Source organism: Gadus morhua, chromosome 17 (genome assembly GCF_902167405.1).
Source record: "Gadus morhua chromosome 17, gadMor3.0, whole genome shotgun sequence".
NCBI classification, from domain to species: Eukaryota; Metazoa; Chordata; class Actinopteri; order Gadiformes; family Gadidae; genus Gadus; species Gadus morhua.
Genome location: NC_044064.1, coordinates 10,426,739 through 10,445,830, shown reverse-complemented (window position 1 = coordinate 10,445,830; position 19,092 = coordinate 10,426,739). Strand labels below are relative to the sequence as shown.

The 19,092-nt window shown below is 45.5% G+C and overlaps 1 protein-coding gene across 1 annotated transcript in view; it reads left to right on the top strand.

Moving 5' to 3' along the window:
• Window positions 1-19,092, top strand: part of plcb3 (phospholipase C, beta 3 (phosphatidylinositol-specific)) — a 44,413-nt gene that overhangs the window by 8,551 nt on the left and 16,770 nt on the right. Inside the window, exons 2-8 of the mRNA XM_030339192.1 lie at window positions 2,285-2,374; window positions 14,613-14,681; window positions 17,074-17,223; window positions 17,794-17,873; window positions 18,004-18,057; window positions 18,314-18,386; window positions 18,888-18,988. Coding sequence (XP_030195052.1) covers window positions 2,285-2,374; window positions 14,613-14,681; window positions 17,074-17,223; window positions 17,794-17,873; window positions 18,004-18,057; window positions 18,314-18,386; window positions 18,888-18,988 — 617 coding nt within the window. The remainder of the gene's footprint in view (window positions 1-2,284; window positions 2,375-14,612; window positions 14,682-17,073; window positions 17,224-17,793; window positions 17,874-18,003; window positions 18,058-18,313; window positions 18,387-18,887; window positions 18,989-19,092) is intronic.

Below are 19,092 nucleotides of genomic sequence, written 5' to 3'. Positions count from 1 at the left end.
CTTTCTTTTGTAGACATTTGTTTTCCTGTGTTGTGAACGCTGGTCTGAATCATCACTTGATTTCAAAACGAATAAAGTATGAAACAATGGAGAATGTTCAGGCTGCAACAAATCAATTGCGTAGTAGTTGGTATAATGTTGGGCGTATTTATATTGTATAAATATTTTATTTATATTTTATATATTTCTTTTTTTCACATGGTATTGGTATGTATGTTCAAACCTTCATTATCGATCAGATACATTTAATTAGCTTGGAGTCAAATAAATAAAGTCACATGTTTGATCCTGCCATGCGAATGTATTCATTGTTGGACGATCTTGCTGGTTGCATTATGAGATGAGTCATTTTGAAGAAATTGTTCAGCACCAGATATAAACAACAGCACAACAAACCAGTGCAGGAGAAGATTAAGTGATTTGAAATTGCAGAATTTCAGAGCTACTTCCTGTATACGTGTCGTATAGAAAAAAACCTGACCACCAAAATTCATTTTCACCGTTGATTGATTGCGTCAAGAGCCTGGCCGTACTTTTTGGGTTAGAAAACTCCAGACCCGTAGCCACACAAAGATTCACGTTGATTTAAAAAATGTTGCCTTTCTTCTTGGGTCTCTGACCACTTTTTTGAATTGCATTCATCTATCCTTTCTTCTTCCTTCTTCCTTTCCCTCCATTTATTAATTTATTTCTAATCCACTTAACTCATCCTCCTTTCCCTCTGACAAATCTCTCTCTCTCTGTCTCTCTCTCTGTCCCTCTCTCTGTCTCTGTCTCTCTCTCTGTCTCTGTCTCTGTCTCTCTCCTTCTCTCTCTTTCACTCTCTCTGTCTCTGTCTCTGTCTCTGTCTCTCTCTGCTTTGTCCCCCCCCCCCTCTTAGCCCACCGTCGAGCCTAAACTAAAGGTAGGTCTTGTGGTTCTTGAAAGGCACATTATAAGTTAGTTTATTATCGTGCTTGTTAATTCATAGACACACCCTGTCTGCTCGCGGCAGCAGTACCCGTATCCATTATCATTTGTGAAGGATGAATGCCAACATAGTTTAAATGTATAATCTATTTAAATCCTGCGGTGGGCGGTTGTTTTGAGTTTCGGGCCAGTCAACCTCCTTAATGTATTTGCCAGTGTTAAAGTCCATTTCTAAAAGAGGGTTTGGTGAAAGTATTAAATAGTAAGTAGTAAGATAGTATGTATATTTAGTGACAATAGTACGTTTATAGTCAGTGGTGTGTCTGGACAAAATCACTAGGGGTGGCCCAGAATATCACGCCGGCATTGACGATGTGATTAATGATTTCTTCAAATCCTAAATCAACTGTCAGATTTCGAAGTGGCACTGGCTGGCCAATCCAATGTGGGGCCACCCCAGCCCCTCCCTGGACCCGCCCCTGATTATAGCTATGTCGTATATCATGTTAGTATTATAGTCTGGAGCATATATTTGATATAGTTGTATTATATTAAATTAATTAGAAATAGATCGTAATATCGTTTACATTTGTTGGGCGTCTCCGCTAGCCTGCAGTGGAGCTAAGAATCAAGGTAACAACAAAGAGTATGGCAGGACAAGACAATGATGATGACGATGATGCATCCATCGTACACCCTCACAGCGACCGTTGGGTGTTTTCTTGTAGAACATCATCAACCACTATCATTTATAGCTAATGATAGGAATTTAAGATTGTGAGGCTGAGTTCTTTGTCAGTCTTCGTGGCCTCATGGTGATGAAGAGGCATCATTGTCATGTCGTATTGATTAGATTTAAGATTTACATCTCATGCTGGAAAATGGCCGCTCTGTGTTTGTGTGCCTATCTCTCCTTTTTCTCTCTATTACTCACTCTTTTTTCCTCTCTCTTACTCTCTCTCTGCTGATATGTCAGTTTGTCCATAGTGCTAATCAGATAACAACGCTACTAAAACACTACGCGCTACTCTATTGCAATTCATTAAGACCCATCCTCGCCGAGCCTTCCCATTAAGCATTAACGAGGACTTGTTTTCCTCTAAGAGTTTGCTTCCAAAATAAAAGCCCCTGGTCGGGGAATTAGATCTCCAATGTATTTGAGCATTCAGCCCGGAGGCCCTTGCTCAATGATAAAGAAGCCTGAGCTTAAAGGCTCATTTATACTTCGGCAAGTTCCTTAATGTTTACGTTGCTGTTTGGCGGCGGTCCGTTTTAAAGTGTAACCGATGTGTACAGGTTGACGGACCGACCGCCCCCATCTCTCCCGCTGCCACCTCTTTCATAATGGTTTCTTTGTATCGGTGGTTTCCTGCAGGAACCCAACAGCGGCCCCCCCAGCCTGGTCACCCTGGAGGTGGAGCCCAACGGATTCTTCCTCCGCTGGAAGAGTAGTGGAGCCAACCAGGTGACACGCGCGCATACACACACACACACACACGCACACGCACACACGGAGAGAGAGAGAGAGAGATACACTGACAGAGAGAGATAAACACACTCAGATACACTTACACACAAACACACTCACGTGAAGCAAACTGGACGGGCGACTGTCGTCTTGTAATGTAAGCATGTTTTGCTTACATTATGTTTTGCTCACACAGTAACAGTTGACCTTATCAACATTCTCTATCTCGGTCTCCCTTTCTCTCTCTCTCTGTCTTTGGGTCCGAATATGTGGTGAAATAATTTATTAATAATGTGAACATACACCAATAACGTGAGAGGACACATTCCTGGCATGAGGAGTGGCCAAAGAGGATATGCAACCCCAAACCCTGCAAGTGTTAATTGCTCTAATTGAGCTAATCGTTTAGCCACTCAGGACCAGCTCCAAGGTATTTACAACGGAAGTTGTTTTCTAATGCCCAGTGCAGAAAGTGGAAGGAACTGGTTTTGTGGTAATTGGTTGAGAGAGATGCTGCCAGAATCATTCCCCGGTTAATGTTCTTTAAGTGATTTTCATTAGATACAAACAGCTGAATACAGTATCAAATATAGGAGAATAAGCAAAGCGTGTATTCAGTTGAGTTCCAAAATGCTCGCACTCTCCCTCTCTATCGTTCTCTCTTTACTGCTCTGAGCTTCAGGCTGACCAGTTGTCCTCCTCCTCCTCCTTATCCTTCGTACACTTTATTGCCCTTTCTTCACCTCAGTGGGTTTGATGATCCCAAAGCGACTTTACAAACCTTTTTATAAACGTAAGTGCGTTGTATTTTCTTTAGATTGTATGCGTGCACTGGTATGACCTGACTCCACTGAGTCTACACATGATAAACTAGGATATTCATAAGAAACAAGATAATAATAATAATAATAGTATTATTATAGGAATGTACCCTGTTTTCTGTAATATCAGTGGTGAGTTCAGCCTGTGAATGATTGGAGCGTGTGTTGCGGGGGTTGTTTGTCTGTTGTAAACACAACATGGAAGTAAACAGAAGAAGAAGCCCAAAAGGCACAACAAAACCAAACCAAAGCGGAAAAGGAACTCGCACAGAGAGCCAACCTGCCTGTGTGGAGTTGGGGAGAGGGGGAGAGAGAGAGAATGTGAATGTGACTCACTGGGCTACGTCCACAGGCTCCCTGAACAGATAAGGTGCGCTCACACTAGGCACCCTCCAACGTACTTCAAGTGGTAGAAGGTGCTGGAAGGCGAGGCTGGGAGGAGCCGAGGACAGCAACGTGAAGCGAGCCAAAGGGCCAGGGGATGTAGAAAAAGTTACGATTCCCCTATTGGGTTAACCGGCGACGTGTCAGACAATAACCCAGGGGAGGGAGGGAGAGGGAGGGAGAGAGAGAGGGAGAGAGGGCTGATGGCTGTTCTCGCCAACCACTGAACCTACAGCCAACGGGAGAGTATGAGGGCGGTCACCATACTGGCGTGCCCACCTCCCTCATAACGCACCCTGTAAGCACTCCGTGTTTACCTTTGCACTCTGCACCGTTGCAACAAAGTTTGTTGATGTTTACGTGTGTGTACATGGTAGTTTTGTTTATGTTTACCTTTGTTTAGTTGCAGCCTTGTTTTAGCTGTACGTCTACTCTGGTGAGAGTACCTTGAGAGCAAGCAGGAGCTGGAGCCAAGTTCCTTGCATGACACACTTGGCCAATGAGTCTGATGTCTCTCCTCCAAGCGAGGCTCAGAACAATCAAAGCACAGGATCAATATTGCAGCCGCGACAGGAAACCCCATGAACGGCACCGGCGAGTTTCTAAGAAGAACCGTAAGTCGACTGGGAGCAGAGCAGCGGTGGCGGGCCTATAGTGTAGTCCTGCTCCCAGTATCGTAGCGAGGTGGGTTCCACAGTCCTCCCCGTACCTGCAGGCGTCTCGTGCAGTCGGCTATGGATTTAGTTCACCTGCTTGAGGATGAGTGACATGTCACCAGTCAGATATGGCTTTTGCATATAAAAAACAAATGTGCTCTCCACTTTTCTTCCTTATCCTATTTTCCCCCTTCAAACTGCGTAAATCTCTTCCTGCTCGGTCTGTATTCATTTATTTCCTCTTGTCTGTCCTTCTCTTGTTCTCTCTATCACACTGTCTCTCTCTTTCGGCCTCCTCTTTTTTATCTTTCTGTCTTTGCCTCTCCCGTTCGGTCTTTCTCTGCGTCTTTCTCTTCACCTCAAATGCCTCTTTCTCTGTCCTGGTCTCTCCTTCTCTCCGTGTCTCTCCCTTGCCTTTTGTATCTCCCTCCATCTCTCCCCTTGTATTTTTGGCCGCCCTGATTACACTCCAGGCATGCGTGGAATGTTTGTTCACACACAGCATTGCAACAGCCCTGCTCGCTGCATGCACTACTGTGTGTGTGTGTGTGTGTGTGTGTGTGTGTGTGTGTGTGTGTGTGTGTGTGTGTGTGTGTGTGTGTGTGTGTGTGTGTGTGTGTGTGTGTCTTTTTACAGTACTGGAACACTAGGCCGTTGGTTGCCGCGGGGATGGCTTTGTCACAGTTGGAATGTCGGCTAAAACGGGACTTTACAATTACGCTGAACACCGGAGACGACGTCGCAAAAAACTGAGGACGACCTTGAAACACTTTCGAAAAAATTTGATTTGTTCCTAATTAACACGAGAAGGGCAGGGAGGGAGGGAGGGATAATGGTTAGAGGGGGAGACGAGAGTAGAGTTAAAGGGAGGAGAGAGGGTGATACAGGGAGAGAGAGAGAGAGAGAGACGGTTGATACTGTATGCAGAAAGTTGGAAAAGCAAACTGATATTAGGTGACAGGTGTGCACCGGGGGACAGGTTGGGACTCGCGCGTCGTGTATAAATCCTGTACTCTGACTCCTCGTCCAAAAACAAGCGACGCGCTTCACCTGAAACGGCACTGGGTCTTGTTTTCCTGTCACACTCCCAGACGTTAGACGCTGCTTAGGAGTACAGTGTAGCTCTACGTCTTTCCAATCTCTTCTCACGCCTTGCTCAAGGGTAGGCGATGTTTTGACCCAGCGCCACGGTAACCACGTCAAAACACAAAGGATCCGGACAACCGACGAGATGCTCGGGATCCGATGTCATGCCGACGGCTGGCGACGCCCACATGGTTCACTGTACAACGGGCGACCTTTTGTTGCTCGAGGTTTGTTCTCGTAACAGAGGAGGAACAGTTCCTCAATAGTATTGTTTTCGGTGTTTTCCCAGAATGCATCAATCGCCCGTTCCTCCTCCCCCCCCCCCTCCCCCTTGGAGATATCTGGAAAATGGCGGTCAAGTGGAAACGAGACACGTAGGAACGGATGTCTCGGCTCAAATTAGCGAACGGCAATTAGCAATTAGCATTCTAATCTCCATCAATGATGGAGCTATTCTGGAGGACGCTCGTGTCTGTTATTATTAAGTGCAGCCCAAATACCTCACCTCCTCCTCCCCTCGTCTGACTGAACACTGGCGTAGCTGGTGGGTCAAACTCTTCAGGAAGCGCTGAGGAAAACGCAGAAGAAGTGGATCAAAGGAAAGAGAGAGAGAGAGAGAGAGAGAGAGAGAGAGAGAGAGAGAGAGAGAGAGAGAGAGAGAGAGAGAGAGAGAGAGAGAGAGAGAGAGAGAGAGAGAGAGAGAGAGAGAGAGAGAGAGAGAGAGAGAGAGAGAGAGAGAGAGAGAGAGAGAGAGAGAGAGAGAGAGAGAGAGAGAGAGAGAGAGAGAGATCTTTTGACCTTGAGCTTCATGGATTTGACCTTTGACCCTTGGCTTGTGTTTCCCTACAGGGACTTTTACATTTTTCAAAGTTCCTACTGTCGCCAGACATTGATGTAGTGTCTGTTTCCATTTGTTTCACATGGCACATTCGTCCCATCATTAATTATTGGTTTGTTTTTATTAAGAGAAGACCGGGAAAATGTCAAATCTACGCCAGGGAAACCAACTGCATTGGTCTGTATTTGGAAGCCCTCGTACTTTGTCACACACTCACGCACACGCGCTGGTGCTGGGGACGAACCAGTGGGGGAGCTAAAGCTTTGGTTTTGTGTATCAGGTTCCCATCCATCCCTCCGTTGGGTCTCTCCACTCCAGCCTTTTCATCTGGCTCTATTTGACTCTCTTCTTCTTCTTCTTCTTCCGTTCCCGTCTCTCTCTCACCTCTCTCTGCACGCCCACACGTTACTCGCCGCGCCCTGTCCAGCTCTGTTCAGCATGAAAACCTTTCTGCTGTTTTCTCTTTGAATCTTTGTCTCCCCCAGCTATCATCTCAAACGCTTTGTGAAACCTGAGGATAATATTGCACACACTTGCGATGTTGTTCCGTCATTCGTAACTGCTTTTTTTTTTTTTAAGCATGACGTCAGTTTGACTTTTACAGAAGTGTTGTTTTTTCTAAATGTAACTGAATCTATGCCCTTTTCGGCCCCGTTTTCATTGTTAACTATGACATGGGTTAACAGGGGTGTAAAGCAATATTTTAAGTTCAAAATTTGCCCCATTCTCTCACTTCCTTTCAGAGTATCGGTCGCTCAAATCTCACGTCTTCCACCCCCCGGGGATATTCATCTCTTCAACCAACCACCCCATCCATTGCCCAGCTTGACCTTCTCTTGTTTCTGGAGTCCCTCTCTCTCCCTTTCTCTCCCGCCCTCTCCCTGCTTCTTAAACATTTAGTGCTGCTGTTCTTTCTTCCCCTGCTTTGTGTGCACATGCTCACGTGCACGGATTCAACCAGAGTCCCACAGGGGGTCAATGCACAAACACGCAAATGTTTCCCTGAACACGTTGGAGACACGCCCTGCGTGTGGTTCATCCTGTCAGATCCGTCTCTGACTCTCTCTCTCTCACTCTCCTTTGTCCCTTGCTCGCACGCCCGCACCTTCACCCGCTCCCTCCACTTCCTGTCTGAATCCTGATCGGCCTCCACCAGCTGCCGCACGAGATGCCACAACTAATTTGATCGGTTTCTTTCACTAACTCGCTCTCCCTCGCTCCCTTGCTCTCTCCGTCTCTCGCTCCCTCGCTCCCTCTAGCTCTCTGTCTCTGCGTCTTCCTTCTCTCTCTCTCTGCAGTGGTTAGGGTGCTCAATTCCCAACCGAAAGGTTCCGGGTTTGATCCCCAAATGTCCCCGGTCTGACCTATAGGCATCCTTTACCTCTCTCCTTATGAAGTGTCTAACCGAAAGCTAGATTACTAAATATTAAGCAGTAGTCTTTTAAAAGCCAACCTTTCAAAGTTCCAGTTCACCACCCTCTGAAAATGACTTACTCATCATAGGTCTAGCCATGGCTTGATGTTATTGTTTAGCATATTTAGCTTCCAGTCCAACCAAATTTTCAAAGTCAGCCTGAGGGGGAAACGGTTACAGCTGTTCCTGGTGACAGTTGGCTTCTCGTTCTTCTACTTTTTCTACTTAATGTTTATTTTTATTCACACCTTTTCTTTTCTTTCATCACTCTTGTTGTAATCCCGGCTCCAATAGTCATTCTCTCACTTTCTCGCCCTCATCCCTTCCTTTTTTATTCCAAATATTTTTAATCCTGATTGTGTGTGTGTGTGTGTGTGTGTGTGTGTGTGTGTGTGTGTGTGTGTGTGTGTGTGTGTGTGTGTGTGTGTGTGTGTGTGTGTGTGTGTGTGTGTGTGTGTGTGATTTATTTCTCAAATATAAACTGAGAAATGACACTTCCTGCACTCCATCTCTCTCTCTCTCCCTACCATTCTCATTTCTCGCCCCCTCTTAAACTACTGCAAATTTTTTTCTCCCTTTTCTTCACCTCCCTCCCGGCCTTTTACCAATATCTCTCTCCCCCTCTCCCATCCTGAGTGTGTTCGCTCTTCTGTTCATCTTTCTATCTCTCTACAAGGAAATGTTTCCTCCGTTCTCTTCTTCTCTTCTCCACCTTATTCATCTCACGGGCGTTTGCTCTCTCGCTCTCGGCCTCTCTCTCTCTCTTGCAGTAAAATGTTTAGAAACAACACTTGTAATCTCTTAGTCATGGCTTACTGTCTCTCCCCCTCTCTCTTTCTCTCCCTCTCTCGTTCGGAGCGTGAGAAACTGTGCAGGAAGTTGGAGAGAAGGTTGGAAACAAGGGGGGTTCTGGCTGGGGGGAACAATTCTGTGCCCCCTCACTCTCTCCCTGATCCTCTTCCTCCTCCACCTTGCGTGCGTGCTCCATCACATATTTTCTCGCCGTACCCTTGCCAGATGGTTTTCTGTCCGTCTGCATTTCTGGGATGTTGTTTGTATATTTCCAGTGTAGATCTGTCTCTCTGTGTCCAGTGTAGGGCTGGATGTCTGTCTGTCTCTCTGATTATGTCCTGTGTAGCTCCATCTGTCTGTATTTTTCACTCTTCCATATTTTTCCCCCCTGACCCCATTTTCTTTGATACTGACCTAGGCTCCTCCTCCATGGGATATGCTGATGCTCCTTAGCATCAGCATATCCCATGACATCATCTCCCAGTGAAGCAGTTTGTACTCCTTTGCTTATATCTACAAATCCAGAGTTAGTTGAAATGACTGGTGATGTTCAATGGCCCTTTACATATAACAAAATGTATCATCAACACCAACTGGTCGTTTGAATATCAAGTGTATATCAAACCCCTGGTCTATCTGGTCTGCGAGTCTTTATTTATTTATTTTACTTTATAACTTTTATTTTCGTTTGGTCACTTCCTTGTCCGTCTGGCTGTTTGTCTGTCTCTGTCTATCTGTCTTGTGTGTTTTTGGGACCAGTCTGAATGAAGGACACAAGGTCAGGAACGGCTGTTGAATATAATCCGACTGCTGGCCTCTGGTGCCCTCTGAGACTCTTATTTTGAAAAGGTCAGACTGTTATTTTGAAAGGGCCTTGCCTATATAAACAGAAGACTGGATCAGACGATAGCGGGGCTGCAGTATGACTCCCCTGGGAGACCACAAGAAACAGAGCTGGCTGCGGTCTGGCCATGGTCCACTACGGTCAAATACATGTATTATACAGTCAAATACATGTATTACAAGTATTTTAGACTAGTATTTGAGTTTAGTAGCAGATTTAGCAAATGTTTTCGAGTGAAAGTCCAACCATTCTTCTTTGAAATGAGACTGTAATGTGACCAATAAACTCCCCAATACCTTGGTGAGGGTGAAATATGGGTTTCAGTAGAACCCATTTATGGTTATATTGTCCTATTAATGTGACTTAGTTCTGTTGTTATTAGAGATAACATCACTAATATAAATGAACACACACACACACACACACACACACACACACACACACACACACACACACACACACACACACATTAAGCCTTTCTCTCGTACACCCGCACACACTCTCGTATGCACACACAAGCGCGCGGCCAGCCTTTGGATTGGGCCTGAGTTCAGAGGGAGGGGAAAGGACTCTGTCAGTTGATAACATGATGGCTTCCTCTTTCACTCGGCTCCCCTCCTGTCCCTCTCACATTCTCCTCTCTATCTCTATCCGTCTCTCTGTCTCAGTCTGACACACACACACACACACACACACACACACACACACACACACACACACACACACACACACACACACACACACACACACACACACACACACACACACACACACACACACACCGTGCATGAGTCTTGGCTTTCTCTTCCCTTCGGTGATTAAGAATTTGGGATTCTGTACAGTATTACGCCCTCGCTACGAGCAGCACTTCCTCTAGTGTGTGGGTGTGTGCGCAATACTGTAGTATTTCTGTCTTTGGATCTTTGAACAATAGTGAAATGTCAAAGTGTGTGTGTGTGCCAGAGTTTATTATCCAGTTATTCAGTTCAGCGCACCCGTGTGTGTGTGGGTGTGTGTGTGTGTTCATACAGTTTTTGTGAGTCTGCTGTCTCATAAATTACATAATTTTACACATGTTTATTTTGAAGTAATTTTAATGTCTAACTATCTCCGTCTTTCTCTTCATATCAAGTTCATTGTTCTGCCTTCCTTCTCCTGCTGTTCTCTCTCTCTCTCTCTCTCTCTCTCTCTCTCTCTCTCTCTCTCTCTCTCTCTCTCTCTCTCTCTCTCTCTCTCTCTCTCTCTCTCTCTCTCTCTCTCTCTCTCTCTCTCTCTCTCTCTCTCTCTCTCTCTCTCTCTCTCTCTCTCTCTCTCTCTCTCTCTCTCTCTCTCTCTCTCTCTCTCGGCCCTTGTTAGAGGCTGTCTGCCGTGGAGAGCTAGACGTGTGAGTGAGGACAGACCTGCTCTCCTTAATGTAGCCTCACTCATCCGTCTCCTCAACGACAAACAGGAACAGAAAATTGAAGCGGCGAAAGAGAGAGAGAGCGGAGGGAGAGAAAAGGGGAAAGAGGTATTGAAGGGAGAAAGAGAGAGACGTGGGGTTAAAACAGCACTCTGACACTTTGTTCTCACTTTGGACCCTTTGTTTATCCTACATGTCGGAGAGATGGAGGGAAGCAGCGTTTTTAAGACTGTACAGGAGAGTTAGGTGTTCCCCCTCTGGTCCCTTAGAGCTCCCCCTCACTGCTCCTCGCCTTCGAGCTGTCTCGTGTTGTATATCCCCGTCCCTCTCTCCGCCTCTTTATGTTATATATTTGTTTTGCTGAGTAATTGCGATGTCAAACAATCCCTTTTTCTCCTTCCATCACTTTATAGATTCAGCTTTGCTTCGGTTTTCTCTCACTCTCGCCGTCTCCCTCTCTCTCTCTGTCTGTGTCTGTCTCTCTTTACACCGTGCCAGCACTCCCGTCTCCCGCCTCCTAACCTTTCCTACCTGTTATTTTCCATGAAGTGGAATCTAGTTGATGTTGGTTTGTGTGTGTGTGTGTGGCTCTGTAATCTTGTGTGTTTCTAAGTGATTGTGGACACACGCATGCGTTGCAGGATAGGCGGGGTGCCTCCTTTATTGTGCTCCTAACATTTGATCAAACTCATGCGAGAGAGATTTGTGTAAGGAAATCGGTGGACAAGGGAAAGGTAGAGAGAGAGAGGGGGGGAGGGAGGGAGAATTAGGTATTATGGCTTGTCTAATATCTAGTCAATTCAAAAAGGAATCAATGCAGGCTTCACTTTGCTTTTATCGTTCCCTCTTCTCTGTGGTGGCTTGGAACAGTGCCAATGCCCGGTCCAGGACACGCCTTGATGTACCAGTCACACCCAGTACTGCTGTGGGAGTACTGGTGTAGCGTGGTGCGTTCCAGCCCAGTACCTTTTAGTCATAGTGCAGCCAAGGTTCATGGGGAAGTCGCAAAGAAATCTTAAGGTGGAACAAATTATTCAAATGCTATATTCAATTAAAAATAATTAAGTTCAGTCCGACCAACTCTTTATAGTTTATTTTTTAGGTTAAGTATTGTGAGTTGAAAGACGGAGAGTTTTGTTGTCAGACGGTCCAGCTGAACACTGACGTTGAAAATGTGTCAACCTAAAGGCAGAATTCATAATGTCTGTCTCTCTGATACAGTGCCAGTTACGTTGAAAGAACCTCCACAGTGCTTGAACTTGGCCAATGATGTCTGGATGTACCATTACCCATTACTAACTTCACGTGACCCCATGCCTATTATTGCTCTGCTGATCAGAGATGGCTGCCTGGGACAAGGAGCAAGCCGAGAAGGCATAATTAATGATTAGTAGAAAACATTTGAAGAATTGTTTTATTTTTAAATGATTGTTGTTTTTTTGTTTAGAGAGAGAAATATGTTAATAATGAACTTGTAGTATATCCTATCCGTAGTGGATTTTACTTTATTCGAGCGAACCAGGCAAAAACAGCCCTTACCCATGAAAGCCATGCAGTGCAGATGCTGGTTTAGAGCACTGGTACCATTCTGATTCCTATTCAAGCCCTGGTCATTCATTGGATTACCAGTAGGCCAGCTGTAATTTAGCAAGCTAGCTTCCACTATTTCAAGTGTCTCAACTTTTCATGACATAACTTGTTTCCTTAAGTTGTTTATTTTTAACCAGTTTGTCTTTGTATTCTTAACTGTTTGATCAATTGTGAGTTTGTGCGTGTGTGATTCAACTACACGCAAACCGTCTGTTTTGAGTTTTGCACACTTCCTTCTTGCACGACATTCTGCAAAATGTGACCAGTCTACACACTGAACACACACACACACACACACACACACACACACACACACACACACGCACAACCTCACACAACCTCACACACACACACACACACACACACACGCACAACCTCACACACACGCACAACCTCACACACACGCACAACCTCACACACGGTGTTGCTCAACAAGTCAGGATATTTCACAAGTCAGGACCTGCACAAGAGATGTTTGCTGCTCAGTTCTACAAGTGTGTGTGTATTTGTCCGTGCTTCCCTGTTCAAATGTGGAGTTCAAACTTTTCAGGAACAAAGACCTGCTAAAGTTAACTTTGACACATGCACACATGCGCACACACAGCAGGCACAGTGCTGCGGTCTAGAGGGAGTCGCCATGGCAATGGTGGAATGAAACCAAGGCCTCTGGGAGGGTGTGTGTGTGTGTGTGTGTGTGTGTGTGTACACGTGTGTGTGTGTGTGTGTGTGTGTGTGAGACCCAGAAGCGGTTCTATTCCCCAGGCCTGCTGCCCCTCTCGCGGGGCCAATCAGAATGCAGCCGTGACCTTATAACCTCTGAGAGTTTCCAGGGAGCGGATATCACCAGTGCAGAGACAACATAAATATAGAAGGAAATTATGGGACTTGTGTGGAAGACGACAATCATGCGAGAATAGGAGAGAAAGGATGAAGGACACAGCCAAAAAGTAATCCATTACAAGTGCAAAGTAAGGGTTTAGCCAATATAGCAAAGCATATATCAAAGGTACAATGACCCATGAGTGCCTAGAGACCATATTAAAGCTAAGCTAGGATATGATTGTACAGCCGACAAGATGACCTAGGATGGACCTAGGACAACGTTGTTTTAAGTTTAATTTAGTTGAATTCAAGGTGCAAATTGAACTTACTGGCTTTAATATAGTTCTTAATTTGTGACAGTTGGATTTATGTTAGTGTTATAATGATAAGTAATAGTGTCGGAATGTGAGAATGAAGAGAATGTTGTGGACCTTTATATACTGTACATACTTGGAGGGAGAGGGGTAGGGGTATGAGGGAAGAGAGAGAGACACGAGGGCCCATTGTTTGAAAGGAATCTCTGGAGCCATGCCATGTGGATGTAACTAGAAACTCCTCGAAGAGCGGTCCAGACAGTAGAGGATGAAGACGGATAGCGCGGCGCAGATCGCGAGGGATTAGAGATAAGAGATGGAGAGACGGAGACAGACGGAGAGGGGCAGAGGGAGAGAGCAATAAAGGCAGAGGGAGATGGGCGCAGAGAGGGAGAGGGCGGTGGAGACGGGGAGACGGAGCGATGATGGGACCAGCCAGGTGAGTGATGGCGTGTAGGGCAGAGCAAATATTTACAGTCTGTTCTTCTGTGTTTATGGCTTTCTTCTTTACGACCTCCCTCCCCCTCCTCCTTCCCTCTCTGTTCCTGCCCTCATGTTTTCCTTCTCTCTTCGTTTATCTCCTCCTCCTCCTCCTCCTCCTCCTCCTCCTCCTCCTCCTCCTCCTCCTCCCCCCCCAGTCCGATCACATCTCAAAGCAGAGTAGTTACCAGACAATATTCTGGAATGCCTTCCTGGTCTAGTGCTTTGTCTCGCTCTGTCTCTCTCCGTCCGTCTGTACCTCTGTCCATCTCCACCTGTTCCTGTGGATCACTGGAACATGATTTGGTGGTTTCCATGTTTGAGGCAGGTCCTGGATCGGGTCGGTTTGATGTTTTCACAAAACTCGGCACGCAAACGCACGTCATTCTAGGGCCTCGTCTCGCCACCGACGGTAATACAGTTTGTGAGGGAAAGATCCCCAATTTATTTATTTTCAGACAAGCCAAGGTGCATTTTCCAAAATGGTAATCGAGGCAGAAGAAGACTACACAGATTAAGGCTCAAGACGGTTTGATTCAGCGGGCCTAATCCCTTTAGTCTTATACTCAATGTGTTGATGCTATTACCACCCGTGAAGGGCAATACACCCAGTGGACCCTCAGAAAGACAGAAACACCCCCTGGTCCAGCCCGGGACATGTTGACGGTGGCGGCGATGAAGTTGATCTGGGTGGTGAAGATGACGGAAGCCGTTGCGAACGGTGAAGGAAATTACAATGATGCCGATGATGATGAAGGTGTTAACAGTTATTGTCTTTCCTTTTTCTTTTAGGAGTGGGAGATCTTGGACATCAGCACCATTAGAGACACCAGGACGGGAAAGTTTGCCAAGCTGCCCAAGGTGTGTGTGTGTGTGTGTCTCTGTGTGTGTGTGTGTGCGCATAGAGTCACGCGTCTGTTGCCTCATACCAGCGGGGCGATGATGTGTTTGTCCCCAAAAGCCGTTTGTGTCATGTGAGGGTCCTGTGTGTCTGACATGTGCATTGTCCGTGTGGTATTTCCTCAGCCTCTCTCAGCTGACGGCGTCCAAAGGCGACATTGTGCTAATGAGCTCTAGTTGACAGATGGAACACTCTGACAGGAAGTGACATACAGAGTGACGGCTAGCAGAGGAAGTCGTTGTGAGAGAGAGAGAGAGAGAGAGAGAGAGAGAGAGAGAGAGAGAGAGAGAGAGAGAGAGAGAGAGAGAGAGAGAGAGAGAGAGAGAGAGAGAGAGAGAGAGAGAGAGAGAGAGAGAGAGAGAGAGAGAGAGAGAGAGAGAGAGAGAGAGAGAGAGAGAGAGAGAGTTGTGTGCAGGGATAGAGATGTAGAGACTAGAGGCAGATGATATTTATTGATAGTGAGAAAGAATTGAATGAATGTATTACAATGCTAAAATGCATTAGCAACACTGCACATTATGTTATATTTCCTGCTAATATAGCTCATTGAATAAAAGGGAAAGACTGAGTGACAGAAGTGAACGGGAGATGTGGCATGGAGAACGGAAAGTGCTCTATAGATTAAAATATGAATAATATATACTCCATTTAGTGGACCCTCTTATCCAAAGCGTCCTAATACCGGGAGTGCATACATCTTTTAGCGCGGGAGGCCCCAGTGGGAATCAAACCCCTGCCTGGGAACTTTCTACGCCATGCTTTACCGACTATGGGATGCAAAGAATGTGTCTGTGAAAGTGTGTGTGATTGTGTGTGTGTGTGTGTCAGCACACGTGTGCAAGTGTGATTGTGCGTTTGTGTGCTGAAACACGCACAGGCACAAATGCACACGCATTTGTGTCTGTGTGTCAGCATGCGTTTTTGTGTGTGTGTGTGTTTGATTGTGCGTGTGTCAGCACGCGTTTGTTGGGGGGGGGTGTGTGTGGGTGTGTGTGTGTGTGTGTGTGTGTGTGTGTGTTTTTGTGTGTCAATTTGTATTCTTGTGTACAGTGTATCTCCGCAGATAACAGCATAGGTTGCAGTAAAGTGCCAGTGAGGCCAGATGGGGAGTGTTTGATTTATGTAACGTGGACATCAAGTTCTGCCTAACTTACACAAGCACACAGGAACTTCCAAGGGTTGGAGCTTATTGGGCTGTAAAATAAATCTAACTCGGACGCGCACACACACACATACACACACACACACACACACACACACACACACACACACACACACACACACACACACACACACACACACACACACACACACACACACACACACACACACACACACACACTATCCGTTTAATTAGTCATAATCTCATGTCCTGGCTAACATTGCGGAGGAACATGAATTGATGAAGAATGTCTATTGTTAAACTCCCAGGGTAAAGCTTCCATCTATCCATGCTGTGTAGTATACATGTGTTTAATTAAAGTGTGTGTGTGTGAAGTAAAACAACCTCTTTATTTGAAATGCAGATCTTTCAGTCATTGTGAACCCAGTATCTGAATCTCTGCTGTAAGGGAGCAGTTGAACCTTAAAAACGTGCATGCACACACTACAGTATGTTCAAAGCACAATTCACCATAGGAAAAGATTTTTGAACTAATAATAAAATAAATAAACAATGTAAACATTATCTATTTGCTGCCATTTAAATATTAACTTAGCTTTTTTTTATGTCTGAGTTAGGTTTTGGACGATTATACACTATTGATTGACAATAGACGTTTCTTAAGACATATGGCTGAAAAAGAAGCTACAGTTATGGTCTCATAGCAACAGACGCTGTTGACGAGGTGGACTGACAGGACAAGGAAGTGAGCGTTGAGAGTTCAGGGGGTGTCTGGAGGCTTGTCCGACCAGCTGGTCATGTTCATAGCCAATACACTGTAGAACACAAACTTGTCCTTCCACTAGATGTCAGATGCTATCTTATCACCAGAGATAGCAGTTTGCAGCTGCTAGTGTAATGATACTTGACCCCTCCATGAACATAAAAAACAATGTTTTCTCATATACAAATATTATTATTGGTGATATAGCTGTTAATAATGTTAATTCTTAATATAATAAAATATAAATATTCTAGATTATCTTTCAAAGTTCTCAGACAATCTTTCCCAGGCATATTTTTTAGTTTTTTTGCCTTTCCTTTTTACGTTTTATAAAACTGTGTGTGTGTGTGTGTGTGTGTGTGTGTGTGTGTGTGTGTGTGTGTGTGTGTGTGTGTGTGTGTGTGTGTGTGTGTGTGTGTGTGTGTGTGTGTGTGTGTGTGTGTGTGTGTGTGTGCTTGTGTCTCAGGACCAACGAGTGCGTGAGGTGCTGGGCATTGGCAAGGTCGAAGACATGACGATGATGACATCGAAGCTGGTCACGATCGTCCACGGCAACGACCTGGTCAACGTCTCCTTCCTAAACTTCCAGGCCGTGGAACATGAGACCGTCGCCAAGGTAACCTGCAATAGGGGAGCCTATGATCTCCCAGCATGCTCTGCCGCTCTTGGTCACCACAGAGACACGCACGCATCCACAGACACACACACACACACACAATCAATCACGCCCACACTCTCATTCATAATCTCACGCACATTCTCTTTGTCTTTCATTCCGTCTTTCTGTCTTTCTTTCTGTCTTTCATTCCTTCTCTGTCTTTCTTTCCCCTCAGGGTGTATAGCGAACTACATATTACCTTAATTCTACGATGTTGACACTGTGCGTGTGTGCACGCGTTAAGGTCGTAGCGGCGCAGCTGTTTTCTGTGGCCCTGTTTGTTTTGTGATCTCGGGCAGTCGGCTTAAGTGCCGCACTCCGTGCCTTCCTCCTCCTCCTCCTCCTCCCACTCCTCTCCTCTATCCCTACTCCACCTCCACCATCGCCTTCCAAGTGTGTTTAGATAGTTGAGGATTACAGCCAATCAAAGTCCCTGTTTGTTGTGCTGTATAAACTTCCTCGTGCCTCTTTCCACTTGGCTGTACTAATTGTGCGTGTGTGTGTGTGTGTCTGTCTGTGTGTGTTTAGATATGGACGGAGGAGCTCTTTAAGTTGGCTACAAACATACTTTCCCAGAATGCATCGCGGAACACCTTCCTTCGCAAAGCGTAAGCGATTTCTTAAGTAAATGGATTATTTGAGAATATTAATAGGCACACAAATGTGAGATGATAATCGTCAGGGACAATGCGACTACAGCCAATGAGCTCTCTCGCTCTTTCTCTCTGTTTTCCTTAGGTACACAAAGTTAACTCTGCAGATGAATCAGGAGGGGAAACTCCCAGTGAAGCAGTAAGAGACACACACACTTCACCCCTATGTCCCCATCGGATGCCATTTCTTAAAAGTGGTTAAACATACTTAATCATTTCAGCCTTTCAGTAAAAGTCAACGTACGTTTCTCCTCAAGCAGCGGAGGAGAAAACCTTCAGAATTTCTGTTTTGGTTCCACATTGTGTTGGAGCTAGCTTGCGCGTGTGAGCTAGCACAAAAGAGCGGCACGCAGGCTTGCTCTTGCTCCAACGGTTGTTTTGCTTGGCTGTTTCAGCATCCTGAAGATGTTCTCAGACAAACGGCGAGTAGAGATGGCGCTGGAGCAGTGCGGCCTCGCCACCAACAAGGTAACGACGGCTGCTCAATGTGTTTTATCCTGTACATTTGATCTTTGCTTCCGATATGGAGAGTGTGCTTTGGTGTTCTTGGCATCACTTGTGCTGGGTGTTGGCGCCCCCTGTGGTGGGTTTAGGGAACTTGCAAGTTCCAACTGAATTCCAATCGGGAGCTGTACTCCACAGTATATTCAAATAATTGCCCTGGTTAGGTTTCTGAAGGAACATTTAGCTTAACATGGATTGCTACTTTTTTTGTATACGCATATAGGAGCAGGTAGAGGTTAAGACGTCTAATATTGCTACAAGTAGTCAAGCTATTTATCCAAGCTCTGTGGTTTTTTGAACAAACAAGATGAAGCGGAATGAAACAAGCTGAACGGGTCTGTTTAGTTTTGAATTAAACGTTTTGTTTTGGCAGTACTATTGTCTCACACATTCTCTCTTCTTTTCTTCTTGCTCTCCTCTTCTTTCTCTTTTCTCTCTCTCCCTCCCCCTGTCCCTCTGCCTCAGACGGAGGGCATCAAGGTAGAAGACTTCACCTGGGAGGCCTTCCAGAGGTTTCTCGACAGCCTGTCCCTGCGACCTGAGATACAGAGCATCTTCGAGGACATGTAAAAGCATATGCACTCACTCACTCACATTGTTTTTGTTGTATGTAGCTTTTTATTTCTTAATAGTAAGGGCCGTTGAATATAATGAGTAAATTACATTCGTT